This window comes from Schistocerca serialis, chromosome 7, assembly GCF_023864345.2.
Source record: "Schistocerca serialis cubense isolate TAMUIC-IGC-003099 chromosome 7, iqSchSeri2.2, whole genome shotgun sequence".
Lineage (NCBI taxonomy): Eukaryota > Metazoa > Arthropoda > Insecta > Orthoptera > Acrididae > Schistocerca > Schistocerca serialis.
In genome coordinates this window covers 387,515,434-387,533,262 of record NC_064644.1, presented here as the reverse complement: position 1 = coordinate 387,533,262, position 17,829 = coordinate 387,515,434, and the positions used below count along the sequence as shown (strand labels likewise).

The 17,829-nt window shown below is 42.0% G+C and overlaps 1 protein-coding gene across 1 annotated transcript; it reads right to left on the bottom strand.

Moving 5' to 3' along the window:
* Nucleotides 1–12,004: 12,004 nt before the first annotated feature.
* LOC126412052 (uncharacterized) lies at nt 12,005–16,839 on the bottom strand. Its single transcript, XM_050081430.1, has 2 exons — nt 16,723–16,839; nt 12,005–13,201 (listed from the first exon to the last, which is right to left on the bottom strand). Exon 2 carries the CDS (start codon nt 13,191–13,193, stop codon nt 12,141–12,143), a length of 1,053 nt encoding a protein of 350 aa, XP_049937387.1. The 5' UTR covers nt 13,194–13,201; nt 16,723–16,839; the 3' UTR covers nt 12,005–12,140.
* Nucleotides 16,840–17,829: the final 990 nt, after the last annotated feature.

The window sequence follows — 17,829 nt, the reverse complement described above, 5'->3', positions numbered from 1 at the left end:
ATAGAACCTGGTGCGGATCCCAAACACTCGAGCAGTTCTCAAGAATAGGTCGCACTAGCGTCCTATATGCGATCTCCTGTACAGATGAACCATACATTCCTATAATACGCCCAATAAACCGAAGTCGACCATTCACTTCCCCTACCGCAGTCCTCACAGGCTCAAATGCTGTATTCGAACATCACTGTACTGCATTTCGTACTCATCAGCATTAACTTACAGTTTTCTACATTTAGAGCTACATCATCTTGTATCCTCCCACAGTCACTCAGCTGGACGCCTTCCGGTACACCACAGCATCATCAGCAAACAACTGCAGATTGCATCCGACCCTGTCCATCAAGTCCTTAATGTATATAGAAAATACTGGTGATTCTATCACACTCCCGGCGAAACCCTTGTCTCCGATGAACACTCGCCGTCGAGCACAACATAGTGGGTCCTAAATGCATAGTCTGTGGAGCTATTTGATATGACAACAGAAATGATTGTAATTGTTAGATGGAGGCTGAACGCTCGCCAAAATAAGGCAAGAATAACAGATATTGTTGTCATATCGCTTAAGGCCAGGGTACCAATTGGAATATTCTAACAGGATAATGCAAGACCTTACACTTCAGTACACCCCGTGACGCCTCGAGGGAAGCACAAATACGTGACCGGCCTGCCCAGTCGCCAGAACACATCTGGGATGCGATGGAAAAACGTTCATATGCGTACCAGCTTCAAGCCAGAAATCTTCACGGACTGACACAACATGTGTTTCCTGTATGGCAAAAAAAAAAAAAAAACCATCAGGACGTCGTTCGGAGATTGTTCGGCTCCATGCAAGAATAAATACAAGAATGTATTCGGGCTGTGGGGGTCACACATCATACTCTCGCTGGTTATGGACATCAGTTCCGAATGGAATGTAAGTTTAATCAGTTAATATCCTCTGCATGACGAACATCCGAAAAAAGGTTGATAAATATCGAACTGATGATACATGGTATACTTTTTAAAAGTATACTCTTTTTTAGGGTCGCATTCCTCAGTCGGTAAAAATGGAGCTCTTATAGGATTGTTTTGTTCTGCGTCTGCCTGTCTGCCTGCATATCCGTCTGTTAAGACCCCTTTGTCTCAGGAACGCCTATACGATGGAACCCATAAAACATTGCCTTGTTGTGCGGCTGTCTGTCTTCCTCACTGCCTGTGTATCCGTTTGTTCAGACTCTCAGGAAGGTTAGCAGCATCAATATCACATACTTAGGTTTACGGTCCCTTGGCTGTGTAAAAAATATACTCGATAGCTCACTCATTAAAACCTACAGGGTAATTCCCGTTGACATATAACTAATAAATTTTGGAAGAAGCAATGTTTACAGCGCAAGTAAAGGAAAAAATCCAAAAATTGTTAATCTGTACTTATACCACACGAAAAAAAACTTTCTCTCATTTATTATTAGCCTGTCTGTCTGTCCGTCTGTTAAGAAACATTTTTATCAGGACCATGTGAACATATCAATTTGAAATTTTTATCACATGTGTGGTGTAAAAAATTTAAACTTCTAAATGAATGCAATCAAAAGAAACGTTCATTTACGTCACATATCTTGATACTCGCAAGCTAACTTATCTAAATCTTGTACTTTCCGTTGACCTAGAGTCATGAAATGTGGCCAGAAGCTGTGTTTAGCAGTACAAGTAAAGGAGAAAATCCGAAAATTGTTCATTTGTAATTAATTATATCACAGAACAAATATTTTTTGTCATTTGTTATTGGACTGTCAGTCTCTCCGCCTGTTAAGATCCCTTCTTGTCAGGAATGACAATAGCAAATACGAGATTACACGAAAAATTTAAACTTAAAACATTATCGAAGGCTTTACAATTACTAGGATCGATATCTTGCCAGTATCGATGTCAATAGAAGTCATTCTCGATTATATACATAATTAAGTTGGTACGGAACCTCAGAGCGTGAATCCTATCCGCATTTGGTCAATTTTTTATTTACAAAAAATATTCTGGAAGTTCAATGGAAATGAAGAAAGGACCGTGATTATGAAGTGCAATAAGTAAGTAGTTTGAACTAATTTAGCTAATAACTATTTAAAGCACAGGAAGACAAAAATGAATCTTTATGTTAAAACAGATAGACGTATAAAAATAGCTACATGATTGATGTAAAACCGGATGTCTACATTAATATGACGATGATATGCTTAGGTGTACACTCAGAAGCTCTGCCTGTGAGTGGACATGTGTCTGCTCCTTCAGCAAGGTCCGAGCAGGCACACGGGGGGAGGGGTTCATTAGTTATTGGGAGCTCCAACGTTAGGCGGGTGATGGAGCCCCTTAGGGAAATAGCGGAAAGGTCGGGGAAGAAGGCCAGTGTTCACTCTGTCTGCTTGCCGGGGGGTCTCATCCGAGATGTGGAGGAGGCCCTACCGGCGGCGATAGAGAGCACTGGGTGCACCCGACTGCAAATTGTTGCTCATGTCGGCACCAATGACTCCTGCCGTCTGGGTTCAGAGGTCATCCTCAGTTCGTACAGGCGGTTGGCGGAGTTGGTGAAGGCGGAAAGCCTCGCTCGCGGGGTGGAATCAGAGCTAACTATTTGCAGTATCGTTCCCAGAACCGATCGCGGTCCTCTGGTTTGGAGCCGAGTGGAAGGCTTAAACCAGAGGCTCAGACGATTCTGCGGAGATCTGGGGTGCAAATTTCTCGACCTCCGCTATCGGGTGGAGAAATGTAGGGTCCCCCTGAATAGGTCAGGCGTGCACTACACGCCGGAAGCGGCTACAAGGGTAGCGGAGTACGTGTGGAGTGCACATGAGGGTTTTTTAGGTTAGAGAATTCCCTCCCTAGGCCCGACAAGACGCCTCCTGAGACGCGGCAAGGTAGGAGTAGGCAAAACGCAACAGGGAATAACAATATTAATGTGCTAATAGTAAACTTCAGAAGCGTCTATAGAAAGGTCCCAGAACTGCTCTCATTAATAAGCGGTCACAACGCCCATACAGTACTAGGGACAGAAAATTGGCTGAAACCAGACGTAAACAGTAATGAAATCCTAAACTCAGATTGGAATGTATACCGCAGAGACAGACTGGACAGTGAAGGGGGAGGCGTGTTTATAGCGATAAGAAGTGCAATAGTATCGAAGTAAATTGACGGAGATCCGAAATGTGAAATGATTTGGGTGAAGGTCACGGTTAAAGCAGGCTCAGACATGGTAATTGGATGTCTCTATAGGCCCCCTGGCTCAGCAGCTGTTGTGGCTGAGCACCTGAAGGATAATTTGGAAAATATGTCGAGTAGATTTCCCCACCATGTTATAGTTCTGGGTGGAGATTTTAATTTGCCGGATATAGACTGGGAGGCTCAAACGTTCATAACGGGTGGCAGGGACAAAGAATCCAGTGAAATTTTTTTAAGTGCTTTATCTGAAAGCTACCTTGAGCAGTTAAACAGAGAACCGACTCGTGGCGATAACATATTAGACCTTCCGGTGACAAACAGACCCGAACCATTTGAAACAGTTAACGCAGAACAGGGAATCAGCGATCATAAAGCGGTTACGGCATCGATGATTTCAGCCGTAAATAGAAATATTAAAAAGGTAGGAAGATTTTTCTGTTTAGCAAAAGTGACAAAAAGCAGATTTCAGAGTACCTGACGGCTCAACACAAAAGTTTTGTATCATGTATAGATAGTGTTGAGGATCAGTGGACAAAGTTCAAAACGATCGTACAATATGCGTTAGATGAGTATATGCCAAGCAAGATCGTAATAGGTGGAAAAGAGCCACCGTGGTACAACAACCGAGTTAGAAAACTGCTGCGGAAGCAAAGGGAACTTCGCAGCAAACATAAACATAGCCAAAGCCTTGCAGACAAACAAAAATTACGCGAAGCGAAATGTTGTGTGAGGAGGGCTATGCGAGAGGCGTTCAATGAATTCGAAAGTAAAGTTCTATATACTGACTTGGCAGAAAATCCTAAGAAATTTTGGTCTTACGTCAAAGCGGTAGGTGGATCAAAACAAAATGTCCAGACACTCTGTGACCAAAATGGTGCTGAAACAGAGGATGACAGACTAAAGGCCGAAATACTAAATGTCTTTTTCCAAAGCTGTTTCACAGAGGAAGACTGCACTGCAGTTCCTTCTCTAGATTGTTGCACAGATGACAAAATAGTAGATACCGAAATAGACGACAGAGGGATAGAGAAACAATTAAAATCGCTCAAAAAAGGAAAGGCCGTTGGACCTGATGGGATACCAGTTCGATTTTACACAGAGTACGCGAAGGAACTTGCCCCCCTTCTTGCAGCGGTGTACCGTAGGTCTCTAGAAGAGCGTAGCGTTCCAAAGGATTGTAAAAGGGCACAGGCCATCCCCGTTTTCAGGAATGGAAGTCGAACAGATGTGCAAAACTATAGACCTATATCTCTAACGTCGATCAGTTGTAGAATTTTGGAACACGTATTATGTTCGAGTATAATGACTTTTCTGGAGACTAGGAATCTACTCTGTAGGAATCAGCATAGGTTTCGAAAAAGACGGTCATGTGAAACCCAGCTCGCGCTATTCGTCCACGAGACTCAGAGGGCCATAGACACGGGTTCACAGGTAGATACCGTGTTTCTTGACTTCCGCAAGGCGTTCGATACAGTTCCCCACAGTCGTTTAATGAACAAAGTAAGAGCATATGGACTATCAGACCAATTGTGTGATTGGATTGAGGAGTTCCTAGATAACAGAACGCAGCATGTCATTCTCAATGGAGAGAAGTCTTCCGAAGTAAGAGTGATTTCAGGTGTGCCGCAGGGGAGTGTCATAGGACCGTTGCTATTCACAATAGACATAAATGACCTGGTGGATAACATCGGAAGTTCACTGAGGCTTTTTGCAGATGATGCTGCGGTGTGTCGAGAGGTTATAACAATGGAAAATTGTACTGAAATGCAGGAGGATCTGCAGCGAATTGACGCATGGTGCAGGAATGGCATTTGAATCTCAATGTAGACAAGTGTAATGTGCTGCGAATACATAGAAAGATAGATGCCTTATCATTTAGCTACAAAATAGCAGGTTAGCAGCTGGAAGCAGTTAATTCCATAAATTATCTAGGAGTACGCATTCGGAGTGATTTAAAATGGAATGATCATATAAAGTTGATCGTCGGTAAAGCAGATGCCAGACTGAGATTCATTGGAAGAATCCTAAGGAAATGCAATCCGAAAACAAAGGAAGTAGGATACAGTACACTTGTTCGCCCACTGCTTGAATACTGCTCAGCAGTGTGGGATCCGTACCAGATACGGTTGATAGAAGGGATAGAGAAGATCCAACGGAGAGCAGCGCGCTTCGTTACGGGATCATTTAGTAATCGCGAAAGCGTTACGGAGATGATAGATAAACTCCAGTGGAAGACTCTGCAGGAGAGACGCTCAGTAGCTCGGTACGGGCTTTTGTTAAAGTTTCGAGAACATACCTTCACCGAAGAGTCAAGCGGTGTATTGTTGCCTCCTACGTATATCTCGCGAAGAGACCATGAGGATAAAATCAGAGAGATCAGAGCCCACACAGAAGCATACCGACAATCCTTCTTTCCACGAACAGTACGAGACTGGAATAGAAGGGAGAACCGATAGAGGTACTCAGGGTACCCTCCGCCGCACACCGTCAGGTGGCTTGCGGAGTATGAATGTAGATGTAGATGTAGATCAGCCGCGCAGTCCGTAAAACAAAAAAAGGTTTTAACAATAGAAAAGGCTTTTCCAAATGATTGGGAACTGACGTAAAAATACCACTTACCAAAATTTTGCATGGAAGATAGCAAGAGCGCAATTGATCAAAATTTCTTCCTTCGCAGGCGTTATTTCGTATCAGTGTGTCTGTAAGCGTTGTGTTTTTGTATTTGTTCTCGAGCAGATGATTTGAGGCGTGCCGGTTAGTAGCGTTACGTATGTCTCTGACGGCGAAGGAAGAGGATGAAACCCAGTGCTGAGAAGATTTGTACTGAAACTCCAGTGCCGTCACCTCGTCCACTGACAGCTCAGTCACTGGAAATCTTTTGTAACCAGCCTATTAGAATTAATTTCAAATTATCTGACAGAATACATTGAATGTACTGTAATTTCTTCGTGGTCGTTTTGATCTTTGTGATGAGAGAGAAATTTACTAGTGTCAGTAAAATCGAATCAGGCGAATGCGAGGGTGTTGCCAGCGCTTAGCGCTTTTTCTCAGATTCTCCTTAATGATGTATTTGCTACACGCTTCTTCTCTCCTGCGAACTCTTGCAGACCGATAGAGTGAAGTGGCGCAGTTAAGGCATCAGCTCGCAGGATGACTGACAGCAAACACTAATGTTATTTTTCGTATTCGCAGGAGAGTGGTTCACATACTTCTCTGATTTATTTTGAGTTTCCACGACGTAGAAGTTTTTGAGGAAAATGGCTGGGTGATTCCTTTGACAATGCCGCGACCGTCTCATATTCCCCTTCGCGTTATTCTCCAAAACAGCATGCAGTGAGTTTCTAATGATTTTCATCCCGTCAAGGAATTAAACTCCGTACCTCCTATTTTTCCCTCCATAGTTGCAAAGTGAACTACGGAAGGCCTAACTCATCTTCTCGTTTGACCAATTGAGGATGCCCTGCTCTTCTGATGTCTTCGATAACGAAAGCAGATTAGCATTTAACCTCCAGCTGACTTCTAGTTCATTAGAGGCGGATTACACGCTCGGTTTGGACAAGCGTAAGATAGATGTTGTTGGTGCGATGTTGTCTTTGAATGAATGGCGGCAACTTTGTAAACTTCCATACTGAACACACACATTTTATCGAAATTTCGTTTTCTTCGTATGTGTTTCACTGATGTAGAAAGAACCTTCTTTCGCAGGGAATGCAGTCACTGACATAGGTCATTCCTGTGTGTGTAGTATCACGACAAACCACAACAAAACGCTTTTCATTGCTTACTATCCATGTAATAACAAGAGAACCAGTGATCACAACGCAGTAAGATATTAATGGAATCAATAAAAGATAAATCTTCGCTTATGAAAACACATGTAGAAGAAATAAGTAATAATGTCGCAATCTGATTATGATACCAATATACACAAGCGTCCAGACGCTAGGCACAGTCACTAAATGAAGAAAATCTGTTGAATAGCCTGTCACATGGGTTCGACAACAGTGTCTCAAATAGTAATTAGAAAAAATTCTGAAACCAAACATTACATTTAAAAGAAAATCATAAGATCTTAGCTTCAACAATAAAATATTTGATATTGCCGCAATGAGTGCTGAATGGAGGTGCCGTAGCGGGCAGTGCCGGTGGCTGGTGTACGGCGGGTAATCAGTTAAAACTCGACTACAAGTAATTTTTGTTATTTAATGTTTATCATACGTGGAAAGTTTTTATGTTTGCATATTCTGGAATATTCGATGTTTTTTGCCTCTAAGGATCAGTCAAAACGAAACCCGTGGAAAAAAGTAAGTAAACTGTTTAAAATTTCAAAAGTAATCACTGTAACTGTCAACACACTTATCCCACTGTGAGACAAGACGGTCAATGCCTTCACGGAAGAATGTTTTGCGGTTGCCTACGGAAACATGAATGTATCCAGGCGTGCATCTCTTCTTCCGAAGCAAATCGGCCGGCCGTAGTGGCCGAGCGGTTCTAGGCGCTACAGTCTGGAGCCGCGCGACCGCTACGGTCGCAGGTTCGAATCCTGCGTCGGACATGGATGTGTGTGATGTCCTTAGGTTAGTTAGGTTTAAGTAGTTCTAAGTTCTAGGGGACTGATGACCTCAGAAGTTAAGTCCCATAGTGCTCAGAGCCATTTTTTTGAAGCAAATCGACCCCACGAATGTCTTTCATATGGATTCCAAAAGTACGGAAATCGTATGGGGAGAGATCGGAAGAGTATGGAGGACGTATAAGGACTTCGTAACGAAACCTCGGCAGCGTAGTTGAAACAACATTTGCAACATGTGGACCCGCCGACAACCTTTCTCCTGCAGCCTTCTACAGGAGAGGTTGTGCTCTGTCTTTGATACTCTAGGCATCAACTGTGTATTAATTTCTGCTGTTCCTTCTTTTGGATGGTTTCTAACTCTGAATCTATGCTCAAACTCCTGCAACTATAGAGTTAACGAAGAAGAATACCTCGTGCTATTACCTGTCTTCTCTATTTTTCCTGTTTCTTCCTGGATGAGTGGAAAAATTACTGTGTACCTGTCTTAATTCTTCCAAAGATTTTTATGGAAAATACCTGAGCATCTCTCTCGTAACGACTCTAATAACGAGCTGAAACACTACCAAGCCTTTAAATTCTTAATCCAACTTCTTATTCATATAAAAGATTCGATTGTTGCCGACTGTATTGTACTCCAACGTTTCTGCATTTACGTAGACGTTTTGCATACTTCTCCAAATAAACTGATTAATTTTCCCTTCCTACATCTAATTTACGTTTCCTTATCACTTAATATCGATCCAAGCATTACGCTTGGACGCACGTTCTCATACAGAAAAAGGTATTAAAATTATTGCCGATATATTAAATTCTGGTTTCATGGAACACTTAGGAGGATTTGAATTTGATTCACAAAAGTTTCGCACAAAATTTGCTTCTGACTTAGTGCATGATGTGATCTCTCGTCTCCTTGTTACCCAAATTCTGAGGATAAAATTTTTCTACATCTACATGGATACTCTGCAAATCACATTTAAGTGCCTGGCAGAGGGTTCATCGAACCATCTTCACAATTCTCTATTATTCCAATCTCGTATAGCGCGCGAAAAGATTGAGCACCTATAACTTTCCATACGAGCTCTGATTGGCCTTATTTTATCGTGGTGATCGTTCGTCCCTATGTAGGTCGGTGTCAACAAAATATTTTCGCATTCGGAGGAGAAAGTTGGTGATTGGAATTTCGTGAGAAGATTCTGTCGCAACGAAAAACGTCTTTCTTTTAATGATTTCCAGCCCAAATCCTGTATCATTTCTGTGACACTCTCTCCCATATTTCGCGATAATACAAAACGTGCTACCTTTCTTTTGCGGTTGTACTCCGTCAGTCCTATCTGGTAAGGATCCCACACCGCGCAGCTCTATTCTAAAAGCTTTCAAATTAGCTACCTACAAGCCGAGGTCCACCACATTGCTGAGATTTAACGACCTCTGGCACCGAGACGTATTTTAAATTATGGCCAATTTAAAATACATCTAACTTCGTCACGTGGGCACCTTGGCCATGACATCCGTGCTCTGGGAGAAGAATGATGGAGGCTGGATCTGCGCCAAGAAATATCAGCAGTATTCTAATAGCGGGACAGCAAAGAATGCGAAGGGCAATTCGACGGCATAATGTTTAAAAATGGAGGAATATTTTTAAAGAATTTAAAATTAGGTTAATGGCTTTACGATTGTGTACAGAGGATGACACATAAAAGTTTTTTATCTGAAATATTTATGACACGCTGTAAATGATGTTATGTTCTTCTCTGCGAAGACTGTTTTGATGCAGCTCCACGATAGTCTATCCCTTGCAAGCCTCTGCATCTCTATGTAACTACTGCAGCCTACAACATTTCAACCTGCACTCTTACCCATATTTTTAAATTGACTGCTCCTTTTGTACTTTATGATATTTTCTTTTAGCCAAGTTGTACCATATATTTCTATCGATTCAGAACCACTTTATTAGTTATTAGATCTACTGATCCAATCAAAAACTTATTTTCTCTTCTTGTCTGTACTGTTTATCGTCCACGTTTCACTTCCGTACGAGGCTAAAGGATAATAGCTTCATAAAAACTTCCTAACGTTTAGTCTAAATTTAATTTTAACTACTTTCTCTCTTTTAGAAACAATTTTATTGTAATCACCAGTCTGAATTTTATATCCTCTCTACTTTGGCCATCGCCAGTTACTTTAGTACCTAAATGGCAAAACTCAACTACTATTTTTAGTTTCTCATTTCATAATATAGATCCTTCAGCATCGCCTGATTTAATCTGACTGCATTCCTTTAAGATTGTTTTACTTTTGCTGATGTACATCTTGCAACCTCTTTTCAAGACACTTGAAAGAGGTACATGTTATGAGAAATGGTTATGAAAGATGTATACCTCATGAGAAATGACAGTATGTTTGGTGTATTGGACTGTTATATAAATTATATAACATGTAATAGTCAGCCAACCAGTTGCACACAAATTTTTTTATAATCACATTAACCAGGTTTCGATAGTTCTAAGACTTCATAAGAATGGTAAAAGTTACCTAGAAAAATATATAAGATATAAATAATAAGTCGCCGCCTGTGTGACAAGTCCAACGGTTCGGTAGAGTTTCATTCAGATATTCACGCACTTGGCGACTCCAGTGAGTGGGTGTACCGTCTTGTTGAAAAAATGTTTTCCTTGTTAACCCTCGGAAACAATCAGTTTTGTAACATAGGAAGAGACTGTTGGCCGATAAACACGTTTTCAGCAAAGAAGAATCGGCCGTAAACAGATGTGTAGGACATCACACAAAACACATTTACTTTCAATGAATCCTGTACATGTTAAGCGTGTGCGTGTGGATTCTGTAGGCCCCAATTTTGAAGACTGTCTTTGTTTACTTTCCTACTAAGTTGGAAAGTCGCTTCATCGCTGAACACGATGCGTTGTGCGGAAGTGTTATCATTTCAAACATTCTGAAGCTCGTCAGAACATGACATACATTTGCGTTTGTCGTCATGAGGTACAACCCGTCGCAGCTGTAACTTGTACCGCTTCACAACCAACAGACGTCTCAATAGACGCCATATTGTTGCTGTAGGCAGTTGTAACTCCCGACTCATTTTGAAGGACTCTACTGGAAAGCAGTTGAATTTCTGCAACATTTCCGTCTGAAACACACGGGCGGACAAGAAAAAATGGCTCTGAGCACTATGGGACTCAACTGCTGTGGTCATAAGTCCCCTAGAACTTAGAACTACTTAAACCTAACTAACCTAAGGACAGAACACAACACCCAGCCATCACGAGGCAGAGAAAATCCCTGACCCCGCCGGGAATCGAACCCGGGAACCCGGGCGTGGGAAGCGAGAACGCTACCGCACGACCACGAGATGCGGGCGGGGGCGGACAAGACTCTCCTCTATATACACATCCTGTGTCTACAAACTGTCGACACCGTCTGCGAATGTTCCAGCCATTCGAAGGATCAGTTTGGTACCTCAGACTGAAACGTCTTTACGCTGTAACCACGGAATTGCTCTTCGCAAATTCGAGAACACAAAATGATTTCTGCTGCGGAGTAGCCATTTTGGAACACGTGATTGTAGCCAAGCAAACAGCTGCAATGAATATAGACCGCTGAGACGGGGTGCAGTGTGCAGTAATCTGTTATTTACTTTGTATAAGTATCTTATTTTGGAAACACCCTGTAATATCGAGCAGAGCTCGGGTGAGCGAGGGAAGCAGTTGTCGGCCAGAGAGAAAGAAATTGTGTTGTCTGATGGCAGAGTGAGGGGATTTGAAATTTTGTTTGAGATGCTCCTTGATGTGTAGATGAGGATAGATGATTTTTAAGAGGATACAGAGACAGCTCATTTGGAAAAAACGTAGTTTGCACTGAAACGCTAGTCAAGTTATTATTGTAGCGTAAAGATTTCATTGTGTTTAATAATATCTATGTGATGGTATCCAGGGTGAACCATCAGTCATGTGTTCAATATACTAATTAGTTTCCTCCCGCCATTGTTACTTAAAAGTACTGGGTGGTCCAAAAGTCCGGGAACACCCTCATAAAATTCAAATGGAGTAGCAATCAAGGAAACAGAGTCCCTACACACGAGGAACGGGAAGGGGGAAACTTTATAGGCTATGCCACCAACATGGCGGCCATCTTGAAAGCCGCCATCTTGGATTCAACTCCAAAATTTCAAACGGGAATGTGGTCATGTGACATATCAAACAGATAGAGAATTTCACCAGAAAAACGATGCCGTTGTTATTTTAAACATAGCTTTATTCGTTCTCGGGTTATAGCCAGTTACATGTGGCAGCGGTGAGACGCTCGGCAGCATGTGTGTTATGTGCCGAAGAGACATTACGCCGATGTTACACAGTAAGACCACCAACAGTCATAGTAATGGATCGATATGTTGTCCATTATGTTGAATTGTTAAGGCCATCCTCCGAACCCAGTCCTGATGAACTTTGACCAACACATCTGGCTGAATTTGACCACACGCATCAACAATGCGCTGCTTTAGATTATGCAAATCCCGTATTTTCACAGAATAAACCAGTGCTTTGACATGACCCCAAAGATAAAAATCCAAAGGAGTCAAATCTGGTGAACGTGGTCGCCACTCCACAGCACCCCTACGACCAATCCACTCTTGGGGGAACTGCACATCCAGGTATGCTCGCACATTGTGCTCATAATGTGGTGGGGCTCCATCATGCTGGAAGAATTCCGGAAATGTCTCGTCCTCCGTAATCAACGAGGGAACCACTTCTTCATTCAATAATCTCAGATAACCGTTGGCTGTTAACGTACCATCAATAAAAAATGGTTCAGCGACTTTGGTACCCCACAAACCACACCAGACCATCACTTTTTGTGAGTCGACCGTTTTGGAAGCATCAATCCAGTGCGGATTAGTGTCGGACCAGTATCTGTGATTCTGCTTGTTCACTTCACCATTGATAAAGAAATTGGCTTCATCACTGAACAGCACCTGATACGGGAAATGTGGGTTTATCTTCAACTGCTGTGTCACCCATTCTGCGAACTGTACCCGACGGTCTGGGTCATCCTCGTTCAGGTGTCGGAGCAGCTTAATTTTGTATGGGTGCCATTTGTGCTGCGATAAAATTCGCAGTATGGAGGTACGGCTAACCCCACATTCTTGTGATAGGCGACGAGTACACCGTTGCGGACTCTTGCTAAATGATGCCAACACACTCACTGTTGTTGCTTCATCGGTGGCAGATTTTGGTCTTCCAGCCTTAGGTTTATCTGCGACAGAACCTGTTGCTCGGAATTTGGCCAAAAGCTTGGCAACTGCGCTGTGAGTGATGGGCTGTCTGGTTGGGTGACGACTGTTGAAATCCTCAGCAACGGCCCGTGTGCTTCTTTCTCCTGATATCAAGATGATTTCAATGCTTTCTTCATATGTTAAAGACATTTTGTAACCTGTAAATAAAGAAACAATGATTAAAACGTTAGCATGATTAAATGATAAGTAAAGTTACACACATGAAACATATCAGGCATGGGATAGTCACTTTGCACCGTTTCAGACTCCATTTTCTGACTTCTCAGTACGTAATACTCACACTGCCGAGCGTCCCACTGCTGCCGCAAGTAATTGGCTATAACCCGAGAATGAATAAAGCTATGTTTAAAATAACAACGGCCTTGTTTTTCTGGTGAAATTCCCTATCTGTTTGATAAGTCACATGACCACATTCCCATCTGAAATTGTGGAGTTGAATCCAAGATGGCGGCTTTCAAGATGGCCGGCATGTTGGTGGCATAGCCTATAAAGTTTCCCCCTTCCCGTTCCTCGTGTGTAGGGACTCTGTTTCCTAGATAGCTACTCCATTTGGATTTTATCAGGGTGTTTCCGGACTTTTGGACCACCCTGTATTTCATTTAAAAGGGCAAAGGGTGATTTTACATAATTCAAATGTTGTGTGTTATTTCTATCGTTTTATTCATGGCTGTAATTTTCAGCAACTGTAGTATTCCTTTTTCAAGAAAAAATTCTGTCATCAGCTGCAAATAAAGTTATTGTCTTTACTAATTTTGACAAAATCATTTGTATCTTCAGAAGCCTACAAAATTAGGGATACCATAAATATTTAGAGCTTGGCTGTATAATTATGTGAAGAATAAAAGGTATATTATAGAAACTTACTTAGTTTAGCAGACAGTCCATATCTTCTTCATAGAAGGATAATGCTGTGGTATGTCCAGAAATTTACATAGCATATGTGTCATTATTATTATTATTATTATTATTATTATAAAAATGAACCTTTTAGAAGAATTTGAAATACCGACATATACCGGTGTATAAACATTCCCACCTGAATTCAAAAGATTTGTTGAATGATTAAGCTGCATTAATTTTGGCTGCATATCATATGTTAGAATTATGTGTCATGGTCTTTCCAAATTTGTTGTATATAACTTCTTTATAGGCCTTGGTTATATTTTTGTATATGCTTTAATATAAGTTTCTTGTTGTTAGCACAACAGATACATAGATGTGACTCAGTTAGTGTAAATTGTCAAACAGTGTCTAAAATAATCACATACAATTTGTAAATTTCTGAACACACCATAGAATTATTCTTCTATGAAGGAAATATTGACTGCCTGCTAAGCAAAATAAGTTTCTGTAATGTATCACGTATTAATACTTCGCGTAAATGTACAGTCAATGTCTAAAGATTTATAATATCCCTAATTTTGAAGACTTCTGAAAGTGGGAGATTACTTTGGCAAAACAGGTAAAGATAATAAAACTTATTTGCAACTGATAACTGAAATTTATCCTAAAAAATGTTTTTTTTTTTTTTTTTTTTTTTTTTTTTTGGTGTGTGACGATGATAAGAGAAAGTTATTGTTCAAGCTTGTTAAAATTTCCTTTATGTTTCATTAAAAGGATTCGATATAACTGCAGAATACTTTCCTTTCGTCATTTATAAACATTTAATGAAGCTTATCCTCAAACAATAAGTGAAAGATAGATTGGGTTAAACCTGCACAGTTACGCCATGCACTTTTGCATGGACAATGAACCTTATTTTCAGAAAGAGAACAGAAGTTTTATTTACGAAAATAAAATAAAATATTTGAAAAATATGTTACCACCTCCATGTATACACAACAAGTTCCAGTCGTCTGACCATTATCAGGTTCATATATACCAAATGAAATAGAACATTAGTAACATTACAGGCTTAAACTGTCACGAAACTATTAACTTATGTAAATGTTAACACCAACACACACGTAATGGAACGTCACATACTCACATAAAAGTATTCATTCAACGTGTTAAGTGAAATGTAAAATCCTTATCGTCAGGTGATAAAACCCTAAATTATACACTGTGAAAATAAAAGTGAGCTTTGGCTGGCTCATGGTGGTGGCGTCCACTCGCGGTCGGAGTGTGTGGTGCTGTTCCCATCGCTACGAGGTCCGTGGGTCACCGATCCTGGACACGAAAGTTGAGTTTTGACTTAATCTACCAGCAAGTCACGACTGTTCACATTGTGTCGTTTGGATTTTGTTGTCAGCTGTCGGGACATTCCTGCGAGCAACAACGTGTGTTTTCAAGTTGGCAAATTTTAGCCTACTTGGTTATTTTGAATTGAAGTGCATCAGCGGAATCTTCTACCTTGAGGCCGTTAACGTTCCAGTTACCTGCCCTGGCCGTTGACGTAAATGCAGGCAGTGTATTTTCCTCATCGTGTTGTCGCTGCCCAGCACGGTGTGTAGTTTACAGCTCAATGTATAATTCTACAACCTTCTAATAACCTTGTTCCATTGAACTCCCTGTTGTGTGCTGGTCGGTTGGAGCGGAAGTTATCTTGTCCGTGGGTCCGTTGACTGTCTGTCGGTTGGGTTGTCGTCGGATCGAGAATGGTTGGGCCGACTGCCTGTCTCACCTAAGCGAGCGTTAGTGTTTGAATTCCAGGCCGATGCTCGGAAACTATTGAGCGCTGATGGGTGTAATGTCTTTTCTTATTTGTTCTTGTTCTTTGTATTTGTATGGCTTCTAGCCGAATTTTAACTTAAGGTTGTTTTGCCCTTAAGGTGTAAGATTGTTTGGGCCTTCGGTCTAATTAAAGAACTGTTTTAAGATAAGGCCTTTGCCGTTTAAAATTTTAATTTTGGTTTGAGTCTTAAGAGATGGGCCTTCAGCCATTTTTTAAAAATTTAAGTTGTTTTGCACTTAAGGTGTGAAATTGTTTAGGCCTTGAGCCTAATTGAAAGAACTGATTTAAGATAAGCCTTTTACCTTTTAAATTTCTGATTTTGGTTTGAGTCTTAAGTTATTGGCTTTCAGCCGATCTTAAATTAAAGTGTTCTTGCCCTTAAGGCATGAGATTGTATGGCGTATTCAGCCGGTTATTAAGTTCCAAAACATAATGCTGTGTGTTTTTTTAAATTTTGCTTGGCTCTTGTAATGTTTGGTGAAATAAATAAAGTTGTATGTTCGAGTGTAACTGACAGCCGCTTATTTTGGCCCCTTTCCACAATTTAAACTACCTGTCCTGTCCTGCGAGTTTGGCAGGGCGTCTCAGAAAGCATACCATAACACAGTGATGTGACTCTTTACCATAACCACATACCTGAAAACGTAAATAAAAATTACCACAAACACCCTGAATAGGGGCGGTGGTTTACAGCTCAGCGCTGCGTGGGATCCAGCGATCGCGCGGTTGAAGAGGGCACATCGAACGCCGACTCAAAACATGCCCATAATGGCAATGACACGGCCACCAGTGACGCCACAGCCGGCAGCTAGCGTATATAAGGGCGCACCAACAGCCCACTGGCAGTCATACCACTTGACAATGGCCAAGGAATGTTTGGCCGAAAGCTCGTGTAGTTTTAACCAATTGACGCTGTTGGAAACCCGAGAGCATTTTATTCAATGTTATCGCCGCGAGACTCTGCATTCGTACAATACATACCTTTCACTGGGCTGGGACGACTACCAGGAGTGAAGGGATAAGCTCAGTACTGTTTCCAGAACTGTGATATCTCTTCAGAGGCGTTAAGATCCAATTGCAATCGCCACTCTGGTTGCATTTTCAGTACGGATGAGACCAGTACAATGGACACACTGGGAACGTTTGTAGGGGAAAATTATTATGCCCAAATGTCGATAAAACCGATGTACTACGAATGACGCCACAGATGTTTGTATCTCTTGAAGGCTACCACACGCGCAGCTGGGACTACGGCACGCTGCAGCGGCAGCTGCTGTGATGACGGCGGGTCACGTTTGGTCGCGTCCCGAGGTCGGGACCCGACGCGGCCCGTCTGCGCAGCTGGCGGCTCTCTTATCGTGGCGTCGCGTCGCCGTTCTGCGCCGCTGCGTCTCCCGTCCGCCCGCGGTGACCTGCGAGCCAGGAGCCCAGCTGGCCATTACGTGAGCAGCGGCACACGCCGGTGACCGAACGTAAATATCGGCTCCCACATCATGAAACCACCAACAGCTGCTCTAATGATTATGTACTCCCAGACGACTACTTCCGGTTAAGCAACAACATGTATCTTCAGACAATTATTTCCGGTCAAGCAACACCTTCAAATTACAGATTAAAACATTCTCTTGCATTGTTACTGATTTTGTGTGGCCCGCTACAACTTTCACTCCTGTGCAAACCTCTGCATTTCAGAATAGCACCTACAGACTTGCACCCAACTCCTCGAAATTTGTTGGATGTATTCCATTTTCTCCTACAGCTTCTTCCCTCTACAAGTCCTTCCAGAACCATGGTAGTTATTCCCTGATGTCCCATCATCCTGCACTTCATCTTGTGAATGTTTTCTACGCGTTCCTCTCATCGCCGGTTGTGCAGAGAACCTCCTCATTTCTTATCTTATCAGTCAAACTGATTTTCAACATTCTTCTACAGCACTTCGAATGTGTTCTTTTCCACATTTCCCAGATTTAATGACAGAAAACTCAGGAGGATCAGACAGCAGAGGAATGGCCAGTGATGTCCGACTTGCTAGCTGCTGGATGAACTCGGTTGAATGTCAACCGAAGAGACTCTGGTTCGATTCCTGGC